The sequence below is a fragment of the Nanorana parkeri genome, unplaced genomic scaffold (genome assembly GCF_000935625.1).
Source record: "Nanorana parkeri isolate BGI_ZX_2015 unplaced genomic scaffold, ASM93562v1 scaffold617, whole genome shotgun sequence".
Lineage (NCBI taxonomy): Eukaryota > Metazoa > Chordata > Amphibia > Anura > Dicroglossidae > Nanorana > Nanorana parkeri.
Window position 1 is genome coordinate 795,721 of NW_017306885.1, and position 14,765 is coordinate 810,485.

Below are 14,765 nucleotides of genomic sequence, written 5' to 3' on the forward strand. Positions count from 1 at the left end.
CCATATGTCTTTAACATTGTGTGGATACCTTGCAAAGGAGTGTGGTGGTCAAGTTTTCCCCCTTGCAAGGCTCCATGTACGTATGTAATGTGGACAAGAGCCTCATTTCCATATCCTGCCCCCCAATAGGGATTTGGGTGTCTGGGGGGAAGGGGGGATTATGGAAATACGGAAGCATCCTTCAAAATAAGTGGGTCACTCAAGGTATTGGGCCTTTACTCCTGAGTGAGGGGTATATAGTAGTGTAGTGTGAATGTGCCCCAAAATGATTAGCTTTGTGTTAAGAATATGTAGATACTTGAATGTAGCCATTTCACAGGTTCCCTTTAATAATATTGAATATTGAGTATAATTTTCAGATATAAATTTGACCATGCGGGGCAAAGTGACGGGTTCACTTTACCATCGCCCTCCCCAAAAGCACATACCATTCTCACGCCCCTTCTCTTCCATTCAGCCACTGGGTGAGAGAAGAAAGTACATGGTACTTTTGGGTACGGAGATGAGCATGCAACTCGCTTCCCTGTTCTTTCATGTGACAGCGCCAGTGTCTGGAATTGGCCCAGTGTTGTCACATGGGGATAAGAAGAATCCTGTGCCCTGTGTAAACTTACATTGGCTTTTGTTCCTTCTTCCCAGTAGATGAATAAAGCAACAGAGAAGTGAAAGGAAGGTAAGTATGTATTCCTGGGGAAGGCGATGTTAAAGTGGCCCTGTCACTTTGCCCTGCATAGTCAAAGGCATAGGCAGACTTTCTTTAAAGGCTGGATACATGACCAGGATTTTGTTTTTAATAAAAGGTTTATTGAGTGCATTAAACCATAGTAACTAGACAGCAATAATCTTTTATTCTTTGGACTGCATGAAACTGATGAAATGTGGTTGGTATGGCTAGTACTGTGTATTATCACTACTATTTGTCTTGTCCTTGCAAAGGATCTTGCAATAAATTGCAGGCAGGGAATTCCTTTAAAGATATATATACAAATGTATTTAAATATGATTTGTACCTGTTCTTATTCTCTAGCTCTGCGATAAGCTGTCTCTGCTGTTTATTTGCATCAATAGTGAAAGAGATATCTGGGCCCCTCTGTTGAGGCTGCTGTAATAAAACACAATATTCTTATCAGGCATCTGTACGGCACTGTAAAAGGCAACAGGAGACAGAAAAAAAAAGACAGCACGTTGAGGAAAAATACAAAGAAAAATAATTTATCCCCAGAAAGTCAGGCGGTTTTCATGTTTTCAATACACACAAAGATCAATGCTCCATAAACCTGTAAGGGTAGCAGAATCTCTGTCACAGATAAAAGGATTGTAGATAGCTGGATAAAATTAATGCAGTCTCGCTAGAGTACAGATTTTTTTTGCTCATATGTTCCAAAATGAAGGTCTTAAATAAGAAAGAGTAAAGAAAAAAATGCACATTCTTAATCTGTTTTTATAATTTGCAGATCTATAACCGTTGCTGTCTGCCCCAGTAAAGAAAGTGTTTTTAATTGAACACTTTAGACACAAAGGAAATAAACCAAAAGGAAGTGAAAGAACAAATACATTATATTTCAAACATCAGGAATATATAGGAAATCTAAATATTTTGAAAATAAGGAATATATAGCAAATCTACTGCGAGCATGTGCGCTGGGACGTTACAAGAGAAAAATGTTTTCAGTTCGCCTACAAAGTCACTTTCTGTTTAAATCCCTGAAAATTTGAATAAAACACACTAAAAAATTATTCATATTTTAGGCAAATCAACCAGTTTAGTATGCAAATATCCAACAAGAAATCTATTTAGAAATATGAATTACCATGCACTGTATTTAAACACTACTGTCTATGGCAAAGGGTTTGGGGTTTGTCCTTTGAGCTGCATTCTTCTTTGGCTTCCAACCAAGGCCAGATTAATGAAGGTGCTAATATAGCTGAAGCTCCTGGCTCCCTTGTTGAAATATACTTCTCCTTGCTTACTGCTACAGCACCTCGAAGCAAAAAGCTTTCTAACCACTAAGCTGGCAGGTTACTACAATTGGCTCTGCTATGTTGTATTGCTGTAGTGTCTTAATCTATTGCTAAAATAATTTGTTTGAAGAAGACTAGTGATGCGCAGATACCAAGTACCGTACTTGGTACAAATGCAGATAGTCAGATACTTTTCCAGGTAATGGATTATAGAAAAATTTAAAAGTTAGAAGGGGCTCCTGTGATTTGTGCATTATATATATATATACACATATATATATACACATATATACAAACACACACTCATATATATATATAAAATGCAATGATAGCACTTTTTCCAGACAAATTACAAGTATTAATTTTTGTAGAAGTACTCACAGATACCAATTGCTGATACCTTTTTGTTTTTGACATGTGACAGTTTTTCTATAACAATACAGACTAATGATTTCAGGATAGTGGTGGAGCGCCAGAGCCCAGTCGCAGCTGCAACCACTGCAACCCTGGTAGTTCTCATGCCAAGTATTGGCACTGGTATCTGAACTGGTTTCTGTGCATCTCTAAAGAAGACCTATCTTGTAAAAGATAGTGTAAAGATCCCCAGGTTGCACTGGTTAAGCCACTTCTGTCATACCTCCTACTCCATTAGCGTCTTCTTATTAGTTTATAAAATCTGTTTAAATATGAATGCATGAACACTAAAGGTGATTCAGAAGGCCGATATACTGTATATTGTTTATACCACTAATCTATCCTGTACTGTTGGTTAGCTTAGCATTGTATAACCTCATTAAACATTCTCCATGAGGCTATATCCTTCATGGTTTCCTCCTGCCAGGCCTGAAAGACTAGCCAAGGCCTGTGATGACGTTGAATCTTTTTTCATAGTAAATCCCAATGAACTGAATCGTATGTACAACTTGACAATTTTCAGGTGTAATCATCCCCTCGGTGACATGATTACTGTGCCTTATATTTGATGGAATAGACTAAAGAAAAATAGAATGCATGCCCTACTTTTGGATTATTTTTTTGTAATATATGAATGCTTGCTGCTCTTTCTGAAATGTGTCACTGATAACAACGGAATACAACAAAAGAACTTTCCTGCATCTTCTATCCTCCTCTAGAATTAGACCCACCATGCTGGTCAATTGTTCTGCAGGCTTGACATTATTAGGATGACCTGCTGTTTGAAGATGTACACCACTGCAGCCATGTTTGATGTCAGCTTTCAACAAACGTTTCTAAGGACTCACAGAGGGAAAGAGCCAAGAAGTTAGCTACCAGACCAGAATTGTGTGTTTAAACTGTAATTGCTTGGGAAATAAGATGTATAGAAAACATTGTAGTTTTGCAGATGACTGTTCAAAAATAATACTTATAACAGATTAGCTTAACTAATTCATGACCAAAGCAGTGACAGGATTATACTTGGAATACTGCTATGTTAAGAGTTATCATTGCTGCCATACAACATTGCACTGCTGTGGAGTTTTGAGGGCCTCTGCACACAGCTGCTGGTGTGACAGTGTCACTGTATTACCCCCATATTGCTATAATCTGTATTCTGAAATCATACATGTTTTAGGTATGACATTCTGCTATCAACAGATGTGCTAACAAAAATATGTAACTTCTTTGTTTAGGTTTGTCCGCTTTAAGGATTCTGACTGAAAGTAATCACCTCCTGACCCATCAACATTCCATTCAACATGCTTTACTGGAAGTAAAAAAAAAAAAAGTCCCCTGTGTCGGTGGTGTCACTGGAAGGAAAAAATGTGCCTCCTTTGTTGGTAGTAAAAAAAAAGATAAAATTCCTCTGTGTCTGCGTTGTCACTTAAGACCCCATTCACACTGAGCGACATGCAAATCGAGCGACATTGAGCGACGTGTCGCGCGACATCTTCCTATTGGGCTGTATGCAATCAGTAGCAATATCGCTCAAAATCGCTCTAAAAAAGGGTCATGTAGAAGCGACAAGCTACCAGCGACGAGCTACAAGCGATATTGCGCGATATTGAGCGACGAGATGTGAACAGCTACATTGAAATGTATTGGTGAAGCTACATAGAGCGATATAGTGCGGAAATATGAGCGATATCGCTGCAAAAATCGCGCGATAAATCGCTCAATGTGAACGGGGCCTTAAAGAAGAAATGCCCCTGCATCAGTGTTGGTGGGGAAAAAAAATTCACTGTGGTGATGTCAGTTAGAGAAAAAAAGCTGTTGCATCGGTGTCAGTTGGAAAAAAATGTTGCTTCGCAAATGTCAGTGGGAGGAAAAAGTCCATGTGTCAGTCCGAGGAGGACTGCTTTGGCATTTGTGTCAGTGTGATCAACAAGGAGGGAAAGGGGAGCTCTGTCGAATGCTTTAACTGAAGGGCCCTGGGTGGCTTTTGGGGAAGGCGGGGAGCCGAAGGGCTCTAAGGAAGGTAGGGTGTGAGTGAGTAGCATCCTTTCTCTATCTTTTACCAGCTCTGATTCCTCTTCTGAGTTAAGGGTTGCTGCTCCATCCCCAAAGCAGGACCTGTCTTCACACCCCTTAAAAAGGCACTTTTTCACTCCTCCTCTCGACTGCCCTGCTCTGTTAGGTTGTGTCCACAACTCATTCAAATGTGATATGAAATGTCATATGAATTAGATGTGGGATTTGCATATGAATAAACTGTATCGTAGCAGACAGCTCAGCAATCCTCCAGAATTGCTGCTGCCACTTCTAAACACAGAAGCAGTCTTCCACTACTCGCTTCCTGTGAGGCTCTGAAAGTTCATATCTATTACACAGCAAAGCAGAGAAAGCAAGCAGTGGAAGACTAATAGGTTCTGGGTTTACAAGTGATAGTGGCACGACAGTGTGCTGTCACAATGGCATGCACCATCACACTCTCACACTGCACCCAGAGCAGCTGCCCCTTCTGCCCCTCTTTCCTCCCTTTCCCAGCTCTGCCTCATAACATAATTGGATTTCTGGCAGGATCAACAGGTATTTCTATTGCACTTAATGAACATTGCCCCAGAGAGGCGTAAAAGGGGCCGAAAGTTTTGTTGAGCATATTTTAAAGAAAGTTATCAAGCGAGCAGTGAGGTCAGGGTGAGAGCAATCACAAATCTAATCTATGATCCTAGGATTGCCCCCTCTAAACCAACTGCTGGGTTATCTTTAGGTTGTAAAAAACACCAGCGCACTATCACCAGCACCACAGCCTAGTAATAAAATTGAAAATCAGGCAGTGGTAGTCTGTCACTGGTGGCCAGGAGTTGAAGACTAGGGAGAGGAATTCTGGCGGTATGACCAGACAAATAAAGGAGGACAAGATGTGGGAAATGTTTGTAAATAAGTTTTTCAGGAGATATGTAGGGCAAAATCTAAACATATAGGTACATTTAGGAAGGGAGATTTCAAGACCATCTTGATTAGGTAGAGCTGCCCAGCAAGTGTCAGAGGAAGGGAGTTCCAGCTTGTGCATTTGAATTTCTATTATTCTATGATAGGTGTAAAGTTCAAGGTGGTATATTGTGTTAAAACTTGTGAGACAGTCACACCTTAATATTTAAATTGGGGGACCTATTGAAGAGGGTTGCCAGAGGGCTAAGGGCTGTGCTTCCATGTCTAGATGGTAGAGGAGCAATTCACTTCTGGAATAGGTCCTGAAAGTATTATTTGAGAGATTGGGTACAATCATTAGGATACAGCAGGGTGTCGTTGACATAAAGGGAAATCATCTCTTTTGTGGGACCAGTCTATATCCCTGTTTTATCCTCTCTGATGAGAATGGCAATGGGTTCTAGGGCAAGAGCACAAATCCCTGGGGAAAAAGGGTGTGAGAGATGGTATCGTTCGCCCTGACCCTGTCCACTGAATCAGAGTAAATGAGTTTAACCCATGGTTTGAATTTGTCCAAACCCAAATTTGACAAGTACAACATCCCCAATCGACTGAATTGAATGGTTTTTCAGCATCCAACAAAGCATTGATATTATATATATATATGAGTCCAGAGCAAGGAAAGTGCATATTAATTTGGGTGAAAAGGCATCTCATATTGATATTGATTCCTTTAGCGGGCATGAAGGCAGTTTGGTCCTTGTGGATAAGATGTTTAGTAACTTTATTAACGCAGGTAGCCAGTATTTTAGTCAGGAGGTTTGCATTCACATTTAATTGTGAAATTGGATGGTAGGAGGAACATTCCTCACTATTCCTACTCATCTTAGGGACCAGAACAATAATCACTTCCATCATGGTCAATGGGAGGGCTCCCTGTTACACCGTTGCCAAGAGGGTTTGGTCAAGTCTGGGAGCACTTATCCTGATACAGTTTGTAATACAGTGGTACCTCGGTTCACGAACTTAATTCGTTCCACGATTCTGGTCGCGAAACTAATCAAACTGCGATCAGACCGCAATCTCGATTAGAGGAAGCCACAACCACGTGTCAGAGTGGGGAAGATGGCTGCGGTCTTGTTCGTCACCCGATGTGGAGTTTTCCAACGGAAGCAAAATTTTGCTGAACTTTCTGTTCGCGAACCAGATTGTTCGTGAACAGAAGTGTTCGTGAACAGAAGTGTTCGTGAACCGTGGTATTACTATATTCTGGAAACCATCCACTCCTCGGATATTTCCCAGAATGGAGGGTATTAATCGCTGCTAAGATGTCAGCAGTTATGTCTGTCTTTAAGAGTGATCTGTCTTGGGGCAATAGTTCAAGAAAGAGACTGTGTGGAAAACCAGCGTTTGGTTGGAGAGTAGGCTGAGAATCTCTACAGCACTATTACGGAGCAGAGCAATCTTACCCTTCATAGAGTGGAGAGCCATCGCTCAGCAATTTCCCAACACCTCAGTGGTCAACATCATGTCTAGGTAAGGTAGGTGCCACTGCAGCAGGGGCAGCAAGTATTGAGGTATTGAGTATTGAGAAGGAGATCCCAGGTAGAGCATGGGCTTTCCTTCAGGCAGGTCACTGAAGAGTGGAGGCACTTTCAAACAGAGCATCAGGGAGATAAACATGTTATAGGCAAATAGCTGGAGCAACTACTAACATTCACATAGGATTAGGAAGTAGATTGCTGATCTTTCAGCACCTGCTGTCACTGATAGTGTCAATCTCTGTAGAGGGCTCCTCTGGCAAGGTAAACAAATGTCTTGTCTCACTATATTGTACCAACAGCTTAGCAGGAAGCAACATATTATAGTTGATGCCCAGATCACATCAAAGGATCTTCAGAGCTTTTGGGATTCCAAGAAAAAAAACATGAATTTTGAGTTCTCAAATTTAAACTCACCCGATACTCTGACTTCTCTCAGAATTAGTTCCTGATCTCAGAAATTCAGCAGGTTAAAAATGAAAGTATGCCTTGGTGCACCTGGGGGACACAGTTTGTCAGGAATAAGGGGGGGTTGTTCCAGTGCATAAAAGTTGGAAATCAGGCCACAGGGAGCAGTAAAGATAACAGGATCCAAGCCCTCTGCACCCTCGGACATACATTATTCCTATGATTGAGATTTTCAGGATCTTCTACCCTAAATTCCAGCACCTTGACCTTGGTCTCTAAAATGTGGATGCCAGCAGTGTGAAATGAAGTGGTATCCTCCACAGCACTGATTCTAGTCTCTGCTATAGAAAGGGGATTTCAATTTTTGTTCAGATCCCATCTGATAAGACCCATATCCAACTAAAATTGATCTTTTCAATTAAAATCAACTGGCAGCTCATAATGGTCAGCATAGGGGTTTGAAGTGAGGTCATTCCGAGGTCTCTGTGCCCTGGTCGCCTTATTGGAAGATTTAACAAACTACTTAGCAGCGGTTTAATTATTTTCTGTCTTTACCAAACCATAGCAACTCCAGACTGGATAATTAAAAAAAACCTGCCTGCCCAATATATTATAAAGAAAAAGCATAACTTACTATAAAGGAGGCTTTTGACAACTATTTGTCAAAAGCCAAAAAAAACCTTTGACAATCAGATAACAATTTAAACGTAATGTATTTTTGCTAACATGATTAAAGAAGAGCTTAATATTCTTAACCCTTGGGCTGGGGCTACCTCCGCACTGCAAGGGTTAAGTGTTGTTTTTCATCTATGGTTGAAAGTAAAAAAGATATACTCACCTGAACCTCGCAGCCGGCTAGCTGTTAGATCTGTCCCTTCAACCTCTCTCACCCTCTGGCTCCAGTGGTTTCAGGTCCTGTGAGTCATCAAGTCCTATATAGTGTATTGGATGTGAGGATGCCAAAAGACATTCCTTTGCTGGAGCAAAAGAGGAGACAGGCTGAAGGGACCAGTCTAACAGCCAGCTGGCTGCGAGTTTCAGGTGAGTATATCTGTGTTATTTTTGCTCCTATATGAAAATGAGCACTTAACCTTTGCAGTGTGAGTATTAAAAATATTTATGTCTGGAGTTCTCCTTTAAAGACCTTTAAACACTCTTGTTTTACAACATATGAAACAACTTAGTATATATCTTTATTATATTACTACACTCTACAGTTCAAATGAAAAATGTGAGAAAGGAATTCCATGAATAACTTACAGTCCTTTAGCTTTATAATAAGGACATATTGCTGATAAAGAATCCACTTGTGTGTTATTACTTAAACTTTGAAGCCCTGTATCAAATTTCATGGTGACAGTGCAGTGATATTTACTACAGCCTCTGTGCTAACTTGCACTAGCGTTAGTATAGTATAAGTACAACTTATATTCCTTCATTGTCTTAAGGCTGGGTTCAAACCTAGGCGTATTGAATATGCGAGTATGTCGCGCGTTTTTACCGTGGGCTACTTGGCTGTATCCCAATGGAAACGCGAGACCAAAACGCCCCAAAGAAGTACATGTAATTCTTTGGGCGTAGGCCGTTTTGTATCGCGTTCGGACGGGCGGAAATACGGCAAGGTGTGAACCAGACCCATTGAATACAATGGGATTTAGATGTTTGAGCGTTTTGTAGAGCGTTCGTCGAGCGTTGAATGCGCTACAAAACGTTCAGGCCTTCAGGAATCAGGAGCCTACTTTGTAGCTTACAAATAAGAGCACAAGCTTAACACTGTGGAGTCATGACTTAAATCTAAGCATAAATATAAGTATAAATGGTAAATATAAGTACATTTTTTTTACTGAAACTTCAATTCATACTGAGACTAGAGCAATGCATGATATGAATTGCCATGTATTTGTCTCCTGCCAACAGAGGAACATTGTAATACAGTGTCAGACAAATTTATAACCCCAATGTCGGAGATTCAATGACAAACAACGCTATACAGCCATTGTAAAGGGATTTAGGGGCAACTATAAACATGGTTAGTTCACAAAGAATCTGTGACTGTCAGTTTGATTTTAATAACAAATGGGAATTGAGTAGGTTCAATTGCCTAAATGCTACTCTAAAGGATACTACAAGTTTGGTTTTAAAGGGATAAATACATTATTCAATATTTGTATATTTTTGTCAGATAACTATGAAATATACCATATGAATTTCTAGATATCATATGGAGTCCTAGGCTCTTTTTTTTTTACACATTTACCAGGATCTCCTTAACTGATTCGCTTAAAAAGGCTGTCCACTATAGAGCTCATTAGCTCAAGTTTAACTGACACACACATCTGAACTAGTCAATGGGGTGACTCAACCTTTTATGATTCAATACTGACTTTTAATTAGAGAGCAAGATCACCTGAAAGCAAGTAGTGTGCTCTTTTATTAGAAAACTCTCAGGGGTCTATTTATAAATGTTTTTACACAAGATTCACATAATCAGAAAACATGTATAAACACATTTAATTATAGACCCCGTAATGCTCTATATCATTCATGTCATTGGCATACCCTGCATTAAATATTGATATGTAAAATAAAGATTTAGAGTAAAAAGCACAAAAATATATATATAAAAAAAGTTTAAAACAACTTCATATGTAAAGATAAGAATTAACAGAGGTGTACTGTAGTTATACCTGTCTCCGTTTGAACATATCCAGCGCTGCGTGTGTTGGGATAATAGTATAATAACATAAACCAATATCCACAATTGGCATTCATTTTAGGTAGAGTGAAAACTGTTTCTCCTCTTAGGACCCATTCACACGAGAAATGGCCGGCTCCTACAGATCCGTGCTGCGTGCACAGCCGTATCTGGCAGCTCTCGGGAAGGACAGGTGCTGGGTGTGATTATACGCAGCAGCCTGTCCTCCTCTATGGGAGTACGCAGCTGTACGCCCCCCTACGGTCACCCGACCCACTCGTCTGTACGGGTGCGGGTGTCCCTGTTCGGACGCAGAAAGGATCCATCCTGTCAGCGTACGAGTACGGACACCAGCACCCGTACGGGCGTAGAGGGGCGTACGGCTGTACTCCGATAGAGAAGGACAGACTGCTGCATATAATCACACGCAGCCCGATATGGCCACGCACGCAGCATGGAGCTGTACGGGCCGGCCATTACTGGTGTGAATGAGGCCTTATAGAACAGCGTAGAGAAGCATTAAAAACAGCCACGCGTTTTGACACTGTTTGATAAGTCTAGAGCAGGTTTGTATATGCAAGAACATATTAACAAAGGTGAATAGTAAAACATATGCTTTTTTGATACTCTAAACACAAGTAACTTACTGAAGAAGAGGTCTCTGCTGCCAGCCTTGCTGCATATCTGGCGATCAATCTGTGTTCTTCATCTAGGCGACTGGGGCTGTCCAGCATTCTGTGTACATGATCACACAACAGGAAGACATGGTAAAAATTTATATTTTTAAATTTGTGTGCTTTAACTTGAATAAAAATATTATGCAAAAACAGTCCGTAACAGTTAAAGTATTTTTTTTATTGTGTGGGTAAAAGAGTTAAAAGCTCTTTAAAGGTTCTTATAGGTGGTTGTGTCACCATAAAGAAAATTTCCCTTTGTTTTCTGCTACAGTGACCAAAGAAGGTGAGGGCAAATCTTTTAAAACTCCTCTCCTCTTTCCAAAACTTATCTAAGTGGGGTTTTTTTTAACTTCTTATGCCGCCAATTGGAGAAATGTCCCAGTGCCTATATTTTATCAGCATGGGATGATGCATGGGAAATGCCGGAAAGCTTATAAAACATAGCCATACAGAAATGTACTAGTAAGGCAATTTATCAATAAATTCCCATTCATAGGGAAAGCACTCCTTCCTATTATAGAAAGGGAGCTATGATTCCATAGAATATTTACAGTCCTCACAGAGGGCAGAGTGTATTGGGAAGGTATGTGCAACCATGAGAGCTCTAAAAGGCCCTATGCCTGGAACAGCAGGCTGATCCTCCAACTGCAGGATAGAACATACTGCATCAATCAGATTATTAAGAATTCCTTGTTATCTGAGTCATATGGAAATTGATGAAAAGAAAGTAAAGGTGATTTGATTTTTTTTGCAAAGTTATTTCTCATACACAGCATGGGCATACTTTACACCTCAAAACACATTCTTCTACTCCTCCTACGTATGGGAATGCAACATGCGGACATTTTCTGCAGCCTAGTCACATGGAGGGGCCCAAAATCCAGGAAACATCTCCAAGCTTTCAAGGGCAATAAATTAATCATCTGATTTCCCAGCGACCATCACATTTGTGGAGGTTTTAGAGTGCCAGGATACTTGAAACACACACACAAAATGGCTGGCACTGGTGGTATTCAGTCCCTTGTTCTGGCTGGTACTGGCTATGCTGGCACTGATTGTACAAGAACTGGTACTGAATGATACTGGTACTGGCTGGCAGGGTTAATGGAGGGCACTGGTACTGGATGACAGATTGTTCTGGATGACACTGGTTCTGATATTGGCTGGCACTGGATTACACTCGATCTGGCTGGCACTGGTACCAGATAACCCTGGACCTGGATCGCATTGGCTGACATGTTCTGGTCAGCACTGGTACTAAAGACATTGGTACTGGCTGGCACTAATAATGGACTGTGCTGGTAGTGGATGACACTGGTACTATTACAATGGGCAGATGACAAGTGGTTAAAAGACATGTTGTACCACATAGCAGAGAACAACTAGGCTGAGGTCATAGGTGGCGGGAGGTTACTGTAGGAGGTATTTTCCCTTGGATGAACGGTGGAAGAAAAGCACAGAGTGCGCAACACTTTGCTTAGGAAATGACGTAGGTACTCAGATACCTCAGTTTTACTGTTAGTGCTGTAAGATGGCACTGGTGAGAATTTTGAAATTGTATCTCAACACACAAACACTCAACCGTACCAACTGTGAGGTAGCTCCTAGTGCTTTAGCCCATCCGGCCTTACTCACTACAGAAGTCCTCAGAGACTAGATCACAATTGAGGCTGTGCCACAGCTCTGGGACTGAAGAGCACTCTACAGCTAACTAACACAGTACACAGAGATCTGGAAAGTGCCACAATTCAGAACCCCGTGCCTGAAGGTCACATTACAGGCTAGTCTTGGATTTTTTGGTGTAGACAAGTCCAGGTATGGCCTCCAAAGCTTTTGCTAAGGATACACTAATCCAGATAGCTGCTATGTAGAGGCTAGCTCAAGAAATGCTTTCAAAGAAAAATAACATTACAATAAGAATAAAATGGTTTATTTTAGCACAACTGAAAAAAAAGCTCCCAACCTCCAGGGTATGTTAGTACTGTCATGTACTGTCACTGCAGCTGATCTATAACTTGTGTGTCGAAGATCTGCAGGTAGCTGCCCTGTTACATGTAATTCCACTACATGTGCTCTGTTCCTACTTTCTTTAGCACTGGTCTGGTAGGTGTCACCTGATTGCACCTGACAATTCTTATACAGCTTCTCAGCTAAATCAGTACTGTCAGTTTCTGGCCAATCCAATAGTTCCTCCATATTACTCACCTTATTTGAAATCAAGCCTTGCTTAAGCATGGCTTTTCCTAGCTAGTCGCTGAGCCCCTGTTTGCTGTCAAAGCTGCTGTTCTTGTTGCTGTTCCATGTACCAACCTTTGGCTTGTTCCTGATAATCCTTGTCCATCGCCCATTTTGACCTTTGGCTTGTCTTCTAGTATTTGTGTATGTTGCCTGTCCTGACCTTTGGCTTGTCTCTTGGTATCCGTGTCTGCCACCTGTTATGGCCTCTGGCTTGTCTCTTAGTGATCCTGGCCTGTAGCCTGCCCTGACCTCTGGTCTTGTGTGATGACAATCACAAGCTGTTAGCTGAGTAGGGTGAACCTAGGGGTCACCACCTGGGGTCATCATGCAGCAAAATCCATCTCCAATATGAGGAGCTCTGGTGAATACCAGCTGGCCCTTAGACTCCCTGCCCTGTAAGATCCCATGATACCTACTCTGCATCGTGGCATTTCCTGACTTCCAGTTATCCTTCCCTCTGCTGAGCCCTGCTCCCAGTTGGCCTACACTACTTGCACTTCTCTTACCATCACCCTGCCCAAAAGTGTATCCAGAGTCCACATCCTTGAGTACCCTGACAGGACACTAGCAAAAAAACTGAGGCATGATGGTTAGTGGAGGGGTTTTACAGGGCCAGGCCTAACGTTTTTTGCTTGCCAGTGTCCCAACCTCCTGAAGATGGCAGCATAACCAAATTGTCTAGGAATTACTCAACTCCCTCAATAGATGATAAAGAAAGGCAAACATAATACAATTAGGCAAGTACATGGACGAATCAGCCAACCTTTAGAATGTCATCCTGTTGAATACGTCTGAGAAATGTATATCGTTTTACCAATAGTAGTATATCTACCATAGTACCTGGATATAATGTGAAAAATTCAGCAAGAGTATGAGGAGAATTTTAAACGCTTTAATGAGTTTTACATAATGCAATAAATTAAATACATCACCTGTACCATGGGAAAGGAGTTACAATAGCATCATCATGACTGTAGAAATAAAGATGACCGCAGTGGAAATAAATGGAATAAAATAAATATAACATAGTAATTATCTTACTATTTAATATGTTGAGTAAGAAACAAACCTGCATTTCTTCATTGCATTAACCATTCAATCTATAGGGTCATTGGGTGAACTGATCAGCTATGCTTGCTCAGCAAGTGAGCTACATATGATACAACTTCTGTTCTGTGAATACAAGTGATATGCCAAGCCGTAACTAACCGTGAAAGGTTGTTCTGGAGCATGTTGGCATATACCCCGATGAGAACATGTTCATCAGCCAGCCTGTCTGCCACATCCAGGCTGTACTGTAGCCTAAGACAATGTTTGGGAAATACATCAAACGTCACCAGGAAACAGAAATAGCACAAAATAAAAAAAATAGAAAAGGTACATTCACCACAGCAAACCACCACGCAGCAGAAACAGTGAAATTAAAGGGCAGAAACAGTAAATAAAAGCATGCAGGAAATTTTCCTTCCTCCCAGAAAGATAGGAGATGCATGCCAATGGTTAGCCTGAAAATACGTAAATTTGTGTACTAGCCTAATTTATCAAATGTAATGCTCAGGCATCTAAAAACACCAATTATAAAGAAATTGGCTGCATTAATCATCCTGTAGTAATGCTTATTTCATTTTTCTCTGCAAGTAAATAAGAAAAACCTGATACAGGACCAGTGGCAGAGGATAAAATATATAACAAGCAGAGACATACACACACATTGTATAAAAAATAAAATGGTTGCAGTAGGTAGGTACTCCTGAAAGCTCAAAGGCAAAGATCACTCACCCAAGTCCCTGAAGGACATAATAAAACAAGGTATGTCATCCCTCTGCTGACCCTTGAAGCCAAAACTGTCCCCTTCTTTCAGCATTGATCAAATATTGTTTCTGTGTTTTTATTTGTGTTTCAGGAATGCAGCAA

The 14,765-nt window shown here is 40.9% G+C and overlaps 1 protein-coding gene across 3 annotated transcripts in view; it reads right to left on the reverse strand.

Annotated features, from left to right (window-relative positions):
• Window positions 1-14,765, reverse strand: part of DTNA (dystrobrevin alpha) — an 86,544-nt gene that overhangs the window by 19,766 nt on the left and 52,013 nt on the right. For 2 of the 3 annotated variants that reach the window (XM_018562969.1, XM_018562968.1), the window contains 2 exons: window positions 10,584-10,671; window positions 1,011-1,102 (listed from right to left, as the gene is read on the reverse strand). In XM_018562969.1, the coding sequence (XP_018418471.1) occupies window positions 1,011-1,102; window positions 10,584-10,671 (180 nt within the window). Of the gene's footprint in view, window positions 1-1,010; window positions 1,103-10,583; window positions 10,672-14,060; window positions 14,154-14,765 lie in introns of all 3 variants that reach the window. The other variant, XM_018562967.1, reaches the window with a different exon arrangement.